At 42.1% G+C, this 12,560-nt stretch overlaps 1 protein-coding gene across 6 annotated transcripts in view; it reads left to right on the plus strand.

Moving 5' to 3' along the window:
* The window catches only part of MYOT (myotilin), a 476,183-nt gene that overhangs the window by 326,231 nt on the left and 137,392 nt on the right, over positions 1-12,560 (plus strand). For 5 of the 6 annotated variants that reach the window (XM_085617966.1, XM_085617967.1, XM_085617968.1 and 2 more), the window contains one exon: positions 1,772-1,815. In XM_085617966.1, the coding sequence (XP_085474092.1) occupies positions 1,772-1,815 (44 nt within the window). The remainder of the gene's footprint in view (positions 1-1,771; positions 1,816-12,560) is intronic. The other variant, XM_085617971.1, reaches the window with a different exon arrangement.

Consider the following 12,560-nt stretch of genomic DNA (forward strand, 5'->3'; position numbering starts at 1 on the left):
CGGTCCAAAGCAGGGATGTCACCCAGTGGCTCCTACATGCAGGGAGACGACTCCCTGCACACTGGCACCGTTGATTTTTTTTAAAAAAAGAAGAAACTCCCACTTCGGAAGTTTATTCTTCGAAAACAAAAAACTTGGCCAAGTGGGCGCATCAAAGGTGGTCGGCAAAGCTTCAGTGTCTTGAATGGGCGACGGCAGCGGCACTGAAGGCAGGGGTGGGTGGTATTAGGGTGGGAAGGTAGAGGTGATATCTTCCGCTGTGTATAATTTGAGTAGTAGATAAACAAAAGTTTTCTTTTTTCATAATACTGAATGTTTGGACAGAAGACCCTGATAATGAGCGACTCGGGGGTGCTAAGTGAAATTGCAAGCTTTGCAAGAAACAGCTGGAGAGATGTGCAGACGAAGCACATAACGTCAGCTGTTGCACTATGCAAATGTGTCAACTGCTTTTTCGAGAGCCTCCTAAAAATGAGGTCCTGGTACCGTAGAAACCGTTGTCGGTTCCAGCATTTCCTGTAACAATACTAGGCCCTCATTAAATAGTTACAGGAACAGGATGGGGTATTTACCTCACTTGGTAAATACTATTAACCCAGGGTGAGGTATTTATCACTTGTGGCAAATAACCCCTATTCTGAAATTGAAAATAGGCCGTAACATGTTTTTTTTACACTGAATACCGCATGTTTTGCGAGTATCTGAGCCTTTTTCCTAGAGACATTTCAGCAAGCGTGACCCGCCAGGATCATGAGAGGAAATCTGAAAAGGGAGTGATAATTATCACACAACTCGTAATTCTGAATTCTGTGCATACCCGTGTCTGCACCGGGATCAGAATGTATTCCTTAACTAATGAGGGCCTTTATGTTTTTGACTGGATAACATATTTGAATTAAGCCATGAATTACAAAGTAATGCACCATGTCTTAACCTTTTCACGTTTTTTTTTTATTGCATCTGACCATTTGTATCTGCATAGAAATGTAAGCACTGCCCAATAGCAAAGTTCAATAGAAGGATTTTGTATAGCAAGTCTACAAAGGTGCATTGCACCTTTGACCAAATGTGTCAAATGTGTCTGCAGGGCCATTTAGGAAATCTCAATTTTATGTTGTGTCAACACTTGCATGGAAGATAGCAATCCTAGGTTTTGAATTTCATTCTTATCGAGAAATTTCCTGCATAAAACATACACATTTAATTTTGAATCAGCATAGATGAATAGATAGAATCTTGGTACACAAATGGTTTTATTTTTCCAGTCCCCCATCCAGCTTTAGTTTGTTTACATTTTTCCCTCCAGTCCCGAAGGAACCAATCCAATAAACTTGTAATAGAACTTGTGAAAAGTGAACCTTGCTGAACCACTCTCAAATGGTTGACTCCCATCAGCCAGTAAACACAATAATAAGCACGCGGAGTGTTTGCAGGAAATTCATGAACCCAAAAACATGTGTTCTGTACGTATAGGCTTTCTGTTTAAATAGTACAACAATGAAAGCAGCTAGTGCCACGCTATCATGGTGAAGAAACTACACACATCACAAGATTCTTCGAACGTGCATGCCTATCCTTCTGCACGCTATAGCACACAAAGTCCTTTATTCTTATATTTCCCAAAAATGTTTATCATGAATAAATGTTAATAGCATAATTCTATTAGCCAAACCTAAAAATTCAAAGCTTGACAGTATGCGTAAATGAATTTGTGCATCCTTTCAGTTGAGTCAAATACATTACAGCGGCTCGTATTTTGTTTTTCAAATAGCAGTGCCCCGACAATCAAGCAACACCCGGCCAAACACAAGACTGGTAAGACATGTGTGCAATTGTATTTTTTCAAGAATATTATTCATCAGACTTCAAAATCACAGATTTTTGATTTAGCTGATGAAAATATATGTTCAATGTTGTAGTGAAATGAATGCTGGTGGTTTAGCCTTCACTGCTGTTTAAGAACCTACTTACATCCACTTATCATTCATAAACAGTCAACTAATTAGACAGAGTTCCCGAATATGTACTTTACCTGTGAACGTAGATTGACACAATGGATCACTTTGTACTGTTCACTCCAGCCCTTCTTGTTGCACACAACTTGATTTTTAGAACCTAAAGGTAGCAAAAACCTTTCAACAGTATTTAATTTAATTATTTGTATGCATTGTATCGCCCACCATGTTAGTTTACAGCCACTTTGGAACGTAATGAAATATAATGATATCTAAAAATGTTGGTAATATTTGGTAGTAGTTCGTAATGTGATTTGGTAAATGTAGTTGGGGAATGGGTGTTTAGCAGTTATTGAATACGGGGGTGAGTGAGAATGGGTCATGAAAGATAGTAGGTCAGCATATTTCTGATCCGCCCCCTACAGCTGAATCCTGCCAGCTGGCATCCATCAATGCTGTGCCTGGTGACCTCCATCATGATTGTCATAACACTTTAGGGCCTGATTTAGGGTTGGGCGGGCAGCCTGCCATCCGTCAGGGTGGTGGAGGGCATTATGTTTGCCACCCTGACGCTTGCTGTATTGTGAGATCACCTCTGCCCCTGCAGTGATAAGTGATCTCTGTGCCTTGTGAAGGAGTCGCTACCACCCACCATGACGCCTGTGAAGGGAGAAAAGTATGGGGACCAGATTTTACAATTTGTTGTTCAAAAACAAGCACTCAAAGCAGATGTTTGTTTTTGAAAAACAAAATACTAAGAACGCTGACACCAGGGGAGTTATGTGGGTTCATTTGTTTGTATTCATGAGCACCATTTATTAACTGACCGTCCTGAACTGGAAAAAAATATCAGACCATTGGGTCTAAATACCCATATTTCGCCAGCCTGTTGGCGTAATGTCCCGGTCCAGACAGCAGATCCAGGGGGACACCGCTGTCAGAAACCTAGTGGTCTGACTAACTCGAAAAGAGCCGAAGGATTTGACAGACACTGTATACTTTTGTGGCAGTACCATGCCTGCCAAACTCATATTGAGGCCCTAAGATTTCAACAGCAGTATCAGGCAAAGTATTTCATCCACACCACCAAGCCCAATGACAGCACATGTTAATATGCTCATAAGTTTCAGAGTCTGAACTTTGGCTTGCACAGGAACTGTGCTTTGGTAAATCAACAATGTATTAATGGAACTTAAATGAGTTAAATGGGTTAAATGAGTCATGCACGCCTATCCTCGACATACTGGTTCCCCCCAATCATGACATCACCAGACTGGACAGACCCGATATTCCAGGAGTTGGTATTGCCTGCATTCACCGGAACAGTCTCTCAGTGAACCTCTCACTTTCACCGGTTCTATCCTCATGTGAATACCTCTGTTTAGATATCACGAGTAACAACAAACCAATCTGTTCACTGCACACATGCTACCACCCGCCTGGTGATAATCTCACCTTCATCGAACAATTCATGGATATCGTGACTTCAAATACTAGTCCACAAAATACTCAAATATTCCTCAAAGATCTCAATATCCACTGGAACGACATTAACGACCCGGCGGTAAATAGCCTCTAAACATTACTCTCGGATCTTGACCTTATACAAATCTGCAATTGCTCTACACATGACAAAGGCTCAATCCTTGATCTGGTTATTGCCAATCCAGAGGTCATTCAGCTTAACACGATCCAACCATTTGACTGGTCTGATCATCATTCCATCACTTTCTTCATCAAGAAATCAGTTAAACTACGTTCAGCACAAGCTACGAGACCTAAAATATGGAAAAGGAACCTAAAAAAGTCCATCACAGACCTACCCACATCCGCTAATATCAACCTCCTGCTCCCCCCTGAAGACCTATCTGATATTCAAGCTTTGACAAACCACTACTTTAATTCTATGACCACGATACTAGACATAACTGCTCCGTTACAACTGAAGAGGCTCTCCACAAAAGACTCTAAACCCTGGTACGACGGTAGATTCAATGAGGACAGACGAGCCCTAAGACTAGTTGAACGGCAATGGAGGTCATCACCATTTCCCCTGAACACCTCAAACTGCTTCGAGTCACCAGAAACTCCTACTATAGAAAGATGCGACATTCAAAAGCAAACTTCTTCAAAAATCAATTAGACCAATCCATTATTTGAACTCGTCAAAACTCAATCTATCAACTTATCTCACCCCCCGAAACCGGTCAATGCACACAACCCAGCTGTGAGGAAGATGCCTCCGACTTCACAATGAAGAGGAAACACTTGAAAGCAGACCTACGTTATGCCTTAGCAGCTCAGACTGACACTCAGAAGGACACGACATTTCCCACTCTAGCAACCCCAATCCCTTACACATCTAAGCTCGCCTCCAAAAATTACACCGCATGGTCCTCCTTCACAACGTACAGTGAAGAAGCAATTCTAAATGCGCTCATGTCCTTAAACCCCTCCAACCACTTCTCTGACCCCCTTCTCGCAAACTACCTAAAAGACTTCATACTGCTACTTCTGCCACTTTGGTCAAAAATTATCAATGCCTCTCTACTCCAAGGAATCATTCCTGAAAATCTCAGATCTGGGCAAGTATCCCCCATCCTAAAAAAACAATGGCGTACCCCACGGCCTTAAATAATTACTGCCCAATTTCCAATATCCCAACTCTGGCTAAACTCCTAGAAAAATGTGTACTCATCCAGCTGGACAACCACATCGCCAATTTCAACCTGCTCGATAATTACCAAGTGGGCTTCCATGCAGGGCACAGCACTAAATCGGCTATGACCCACATAGTAGATGAGGCATTAAAAATACTAGACCAGAACGAAGCCTGCCTGCTAATCCTGCTTGACTTATCCTCGGCCTTTGACACTGTCAAACATGAGAATCTCCTAGACCTCTTGAAATATAAATGGGCCTATCAGTGTCAGTGCTAAATTGGTTCACCTCTTTCCTCCATAATAGATACCAAAGTTTCAAGGTCAATCAATCCTTGTCTATGGCCGTCCCAGTCACATTAGGAGTACCGCAGGGCTCTTCCTTCTCACCAACAGTGTTCAACCTATTCATGGAGCACTCACTGATATCCTCAGCTCATCAAATATCCACTATGACATGTACGCTAATGACACCCAACTATACTTAAAGATAAACTCTCTGGAAGACATAACATTTCTTAATCTAACGCTACAAAAAACTCAGTCTTGGCTGACTGAAAACCACCTCAAGCTAAATACCCTCAAGACTGAATTCCTACTATAATCGCTCCACCTAACCAATCATCCATCATACAAGAATGGCTTAATCAACTAACAGCGCTCAACTGCCAACCTCTTATAATTGATTCAGCAAAATCGCTGGGAGTAACTCTGGACAAAAATCTAAACATGGCGAAACACATAAATGCCGCAGCAAAAGGAGCAAACTTTCAGATGAATACCTTGAGAAAATTAAAACCCTTCCTTCCAGCAAATGATTTAAAACTGGCAGTCTAAGCACCAGTAATCCCTAGACTAGAATATGGTAGTGCAACTCTCTGTGGTCTCCCCAGATCCACAACTACCCCTCTAAGAGCATCAATCAACTCAACGGCCAGGCTCATCACAGGTTCCAAAAGAAATTGCCACATTTCCCCGACTTTAAAGCTCTCAACTGGCTACCTTTCGAAGCAAGAATTCAACTAAAAATCACCTGAATGACCCACAAAGCCCTACATCACAACACCCCGAGGTATTTGGCCCAGAAACTGTTGCTCTCATGCGGCGACAGATCATCCAGGAGCACCAGCAACCTTCTTCTGAAGCCACAAAGATTTGCCAAAAAGAAAACATAGAACCGCGCCTTCTCTGGAATTGCTCCAAGGATTTGGAATGCACTGTCCCCAGAAACCAGACTAAATCCCTCTACTGCCTCTTTCAAGAGAGAAGTTAAATCTCTTCCCATGACGAAATTCACATGATCACTTTATCTAACTCTAAGAACTACTAGCTGCATTGCAGGACATTACTTTGAAATACATTGTTTATTCTGTTCAACTATCTTACTTGTAAAGCGCTCTGATACCCGCAAGGGTCATGTTCGCGCTATATAAAACCTTCAAATAAATTAATAACTTTAATTTGTGATCCGTTTCTGTGTATATATCCTTGACTGGTACAGTGTTGATGGGCTTTATGAAGAGGTATGCGAAATATGGATTGCACATGAACGATTGGCAATAATGGAAACATTCCAGCTATGTGTATTAGCCGGGGTTTCCCATTTTTTTTCTAGCTATGCATGTGCATACACAAGGCTAGTGAACCCCTTCACATTAATGCAAAGACAATATGAACTATATTAGCTGTATACATCTTCCAAATGACAAGACATCAACTGGGTGCTGCAACAGAATCAGAGGACCTCACTGCTTTCCGTGAGTTTGTGAGTGACATCCCAATACATAAAAACTCTAAAGGAGACAAACACAACTGTTAGATGAAGAGATAAGAGGAACTGTCTGAGGCATTGACCCTCCTACAGAATGGGACTTAATGCCCTACTTGCTTAGTTCTTCAAACATAAAGCTTGGAAAATCATGCTGTTCCTTAAGACACTGCTAGAGGACACATATTCTGTTGAGGCGTTGCCTAGAGATCTGTAGACAGCTGATATAATATCAAAGTTAGATCAGTAGCCGCAATGCTGTTTGTCCTTCTTTGTCCTACTGTTCAATCTCACTTATTAACATTGAAGTCAAGTTAATCACTAAGGTGTTAGCCATTTGCTTGTGTGAAGTGATCAGGTCCCTAGTCCATCCAGATCACTAAGCCACTTTATGCCACTTTATGCCTCCGAGATCAGTAGGGCACAATATCAGATGCCTTCACTGTGCTCTTGCTCTGGCTGGAAAACTGGAGGGGTGTTGGTGCTTCTCATGGTGGACTTTGGGTAGGCATATGACTCTTTGGGGTGGAAATATCTTTTCTCAATCTTAGAAAAGGCAGACATTGCCCCTAGGTTCCTATGATATAAGTGCCTATTATATATCAAATTGACGATGAGAGTCCAGATTAACAGAGTGATGTCAGATGCATTCCAATAGGCAGGGTAACTCGTAAGGGGTGCCCACTCTTCCACTGCTCCTTGTCATCACGATAGAGCCTTTTGCAGAATGGATCCAATTCAACGCCCAACTAAGGGGCCTCAAGTAGTCACCGGATGTGGCAGATAGAGTATGCCTATATGCCAACAATTTCCTCCTGTTCTTCCAACATTCAAGTGGTTAGGTTGCATGGCTCTACAGATAGGTCCCCAGTCCTGAAAGCAATATGTCTAAGTCTGTATGTTTCAAAATCAACTGACTAGCTGGGCCTCAGACATAAAGATCTCTAAAGATAGCTTCCAATACCCGGTTGTCTACATAACCACTGACATGTCTGGCCAGGGAATTAAATATTACACCCCAGCTAAAGAAACCACAAAGTGACTTGGCATATTGGTCCCCATATCCCAGATGGGTAGATCATACTTCTTTAAGAATATTTAATTACCCTGCCTGCAATATCAGCTCCAAAATTACCAATATTATATCCCTAAGGAATTACTCCTATATCTCACAAATCTTTGGGGCGCTCACTGATCGCCTTGGCTGCACGTCTCACTTTGACATAAGCATAGGAGCAGCAGATGCGGTCTAGTAGTACAGCTCCTACCACTCAAGTATTATACTTGATTGGCAGATCCAGGGTATACGACACAGAGATGAAAGATGCAGAATATCCCCCCATTGCACTTCTTATATTAGGATGAGACTCCAATCCACCTTCTCTCTGTGGCACCGACTGTGATATGGTTGAGACGGGAGACCCTGAGGCGTATCAGGTGGCATGATAAACTCACAAAAGAGACTCCATTATGGATGGACACGATGCTAGACCAAGTCCAGACCCAGACAGGCTGTCTTCAAACCAACTATGATCTGCATATAAGTCAATGCATCTCCAGATAAGACCTGCATTAACACCATACCTTAAAGATCTTGCAGAGTTTCCTGATTTTACCCACTGGAGACAAAACTGCTGATGGGTGACCTGGTGAGAAGTAAGATTTCAACTTTATACTGCTCATTGGGGAGTTAGCCACCTGTCATGTTTAATATACATAGATGGTCCTGGGAGGGTGATGAGTGATCACTCACAGATGAGGAATGGAAAGAAGCGAAGATGGTGTCACTGATGGCTGCTATTGCCAACCATTCCACATTGTTGAACTGAAATATTTACACTGAATTTTCCTTGCACACCTAAAGTTCTCATGTTTTGATTGGATCAGCTCCCTGTAATGCACTCAATGTGGCGAAGAACAAGGAGACTTTCTTTATACCACCTGGTGATGTCACAATTGAAACCATTTTAGGAGTGAATTCGACATACACTTGGATAAGTAATTGGATGGAGGAAAAACAATGATCCCACACTATTGCTTTTTACACATTTCCCCTGACCTAGACGCAAACTGTTATAACCTTGCAAGGTTGCCTGGCATAATGTTGACATCAAAAATATTGCTAAAAAAATATTGCTAAAATAATATTGAAGACACAAAAATTTACTTTGCTTACTTATTCTGTTAAGTACAAAAATATTGATAAAAACAATATTGTGGCCCAAAATCTACATTAAAGCGGTAAAGTTATCATATCAAATGCTTATTATAGTAACTTTAAAAAAAGTATTATGTTTAAAAATGGTATTGCATTTAAAAAAGTATAACATAAAAAATATATAAATGCATTTTAAAACAAAAAAATTGAAATTAAAAAATATACTTTAAAATAAATATAAAAAAATAAAAACATGGAATGGTAAATAAAATTATTAAAGAAATCAATAATAAAGTAAAAAATAGCAATACATTAATTTAAGAAACAACATATTTAAATGTATATCAAAAACATATATGTAAATAAATGTAAAAATACAATTAAATGAAAACAAAAAAATTATACTTTGAAGGAGACAAAGTCAGCATTCCAACTTTAAACGAAACAGTAGGGACAGTGTTGGTCTTTGGAGGGGTCATATTTACTATTCACACTCCAACCTGAGCAACAGTAGAGAAATTGTTGGACTTAACTATTCTTATTCCAATGTAAGCAACTGTAAAGTAAAGTGTTAAACTTCAGACCGGGTCAAATTTAAATTTGGACACACAAAAGTAAGCAACATTGTTTGGGCTGTTGAGGGGTCTGATTTACTTCCAAACGTAAGCAACAGTAGAGAAAGTGTTGGACTTTGAGTGGTTAGTTGTACCATTCCCACACCAAGTTGACTAACCATAGGGAAAGTGTTGGACTACGTGAGGTCAAAATTACCTTTGCCACTCTAAGTGAACCAATGATAGGGAACACATTTACTATTCACAATCCAACAGTATGGATAGAGTTGGACCTTGGAGGGGTAAGATATTCTATTCCCACTCCAACCTGAGCAACAATAGGGAAAGTGTGGGACTTTGAGGAGGTCAAATTTACTATTCCCACTCCAATCTGAACAACAGTAGAGAAAGTGATTGACTTTTTAGAGATCAGATTTACTATTCCTTCTCTATCCTGAGCAATAGTTGGAAAACTGTTGGACTTTGGAGCAGTAACATTTACTATTCCTACTCTAACCTGAACAACAGCAGGAAACCTGTTGTTTGTTGTAACAGTTAGATTTACTAATCCCAATCCAATGTAAGCAACAGTAGGTAAAGTATAGAGAAGCACAGGTAGCGCCGGGAAGCAGGATACGCTGACGGCCCTTGCGCTTGGGGGATCTCTTAGAATCCTCATTCTGAATGAACCTGCATAACTTTAAACTAATTTCTTAAATTTGTTGCATGTTGTTCTATTGTGTTTTTAAACGTCTGGGGGCATAACGAATTGATTCTCTACTCACTTGCCGCATGCCGATCACCTTTCCCCGGTCCACCGCAGCTAAAGAGTGCTGATTGAGTGGAGGGAGCATGGGTAGACGGTTACGGCCTCATTAGAATTATTCACTTCCGGCAGCACATTTCACACCGCCATTTTTAGATGCGCTCTAGTCTTTTCTACTGACTCGCCCACAGCAGCTTCAAAATGAGCTGATGGGGCCGGCGCGCAGCGGACGTGCCAAAGGCAAGCCCCTCTGCGCCCGTCCGTGCCCGGCTGGGACCAGGGGCCAGAGCCCCTGCCCCCCGCTGATTTATACTGCGGAAATGTTACGAACCCTTGCTACGAGTAAGCACACCTTAGAGGATAATGTTCAGGCGACGCTGCTGGCTGAAAACTTACTGAGACTAATAGCGCTGAGGTTATGCCCAGGCCATCTCACTTGATGATTCAGGAAAATGTCAGTGCCCCTGTAGCATGGGGTTTAAAGGTAGCTGTTTTAAATACACGCTCTTTACAAAAGCACTATCTTGAGGTTTTCTCTTTGTTACAAGATGGTGATATAGACATTTTGACACTTACAGAAACTTGATTAGGGGACATGTCAGCCCCAGATCTCATTGCAGCACTCCCAAGAGATTTTGATTCCTTCAGGCAAAACAGTTCAGGGGACACTGGGGGGGGGGGGGCGTTACTTTTTAAAAAGAGCCTAATGGTCACTAAAATAACAGCAGGAAATTGTGATAATTGTGATAATGCAGATATCTTGGGGGTAAACATCTGCTTCAAATCATTCTGCATTGTACTCATGGTAGTCTATCGGCCTCCGAGGACCACCCCTAGCTTTGATGAGCTTTTTTTGGAACTTATTACGGATTTATGTTCCAGATATAAACGTCTTCTAGTAGTGGGGGATTTTAACTACAATTGGGACAAGACACAGAGAGAGTCAGCAGCGGGCCTATTTGAGACCGCCATGCTCTCAATGGACCTTCAGCAATTGGTCAACAGTCCTACCCATGTAAAGGGCCACACTCTTGACCTTATCTGGACCTCACAGCCTTGGGCAGAGATAACAGATATTAGCCCCTGTGCTTGGTCTGATCACTCGCTGCTTAGATGCTGGGTCCCAAGCGATAGCCAATTATCACAGCCCCCACCCCTATGGAGAAAGGTAAGAATTTGGAAAAATATTGAGGCAGATCACTTAATAGCTACCCTGCACTCCATTCCGCCCCCTAGGACAAAAATAGCCTACTTGGACCAGGAAAGCGAAGCCTTACTGATCCATCTACAGCAAGCTATAGATATAGTGGCACCAGAACGGAAAGAAAAGGTCAAAGATAAAGGAAAGGAGGCCCCATGGTTCAATGAACCACTGAGGGGAGAAAAACAACATCTCCGCCAAGCTGAAAGGCGGTGGCGAAAAAGCTATGAGCCAGCAGAGCTAAATGCCTATAAAGCCCTTCTTTCCGTCTACAAATCAGCCATCTTAGCAAGGAAAGCGGAGTTATTATGAGGGAAGGATTGTTCTGGCAGAGAACAAACAGAAAGAGACTTTCGCTATTCTGAAAGAATTGAGTCAAAAAGCCGAGAAGAAATCCACAATCGCATCTTTAGACTGTGATGCCTTTCAGGATTTCTTCCTTCAGAATGTTAAGGACATCATCTCGGAAATTGCTAGAACCCCCACCGATCCCAGCTCCCTCCAACAGACCTACCCCTCTCCCTGCCTCAGCAGTCAGTTTTCTAATTTCCCTAAAATTGACTCAGTCACCTCAGCATCATTAGCAAATCACACCAAATCAGGCTCTCGGGTAGACCCTTGCCCTCCAAGGATCTTTCAAATGGCCCTGCCAGGGCTGGAGAAGCAGATCCTGAATTTACTTAATAATTCTTTGGATATTGGCTTTCTACTGACAAATTTAATAGAAGCCAGGGTCACCCCCCTGTTGAAAAAACCTGGTGCAGATACCCTGACTCTAAAGAACTATAGACCCATTTCTCAGCTCCCCTTTCTAGCCAAGATGTTGGAACAGTACGTATTAAAGATACTTTCGAAGTATTTGGAGGACCACCAGCTACTCCGAGCTAGACAGGCAGGCTTCAGAGCTCATCATAGCACAGAGCTAGTGATGTTGGCTGTTCTGGACGAGCTCAGAGTTATGGCCAACGATAAACAGCTGAGTGCCCTGATTTTATTAGATCTCTCAGCGGCATTCGTTACAGTCAGCCATAACATACTGCTGAACCGTCTCACCAATCTGGGTATCAGCGGGCAAGCATACCAATGGCTCAAGTCATTTCTGTCTGACCGTACTCGGAGAGTTCAGCTGGGTGAGCAGATATCGGATCTGGGCTTCCTGGCCTGTGGGGTACCCCAGGGCTCTGCACTATCTCCACTTCTTTTTAATATCTATCTGCAACCCCTTGTGGAGACTCTAACTCACATGGACTGTCAGGTTTGTAATTACGCCGATGATACTCAACTTCTTATCTGTCTTAACAACTCCCGCCAGGTCCAGGAGTCGGCCAAAAAGTTGCGCGAGTTCACTGTGAACTGGATGGCGGCCAATTCATTGAAAATAAATCCGGATAAGATCGAATTGCTCATCATTCCAACAAGTAATAGCCCCTGGTGTGATCTCTACTGGCCTCCGGAACTAGGTGTAGTCCTGGTACCAGTCCTGGTTGTAAAAAGCCTG

The sequence above is a fragment of the Triturus cristatus genome, chromosome 7, assembly GCF_964204655.1.
Source record: "Triturus cristatus chromosome 7, aTriCri1.1, whole genome shotgun sequence".
NCBI classification, from domain to species: Eukaryota; Metazoa; Chordata; class Amphibia; order Caudata; family Salamandridae; genus Triturus; species Triturus cristatus.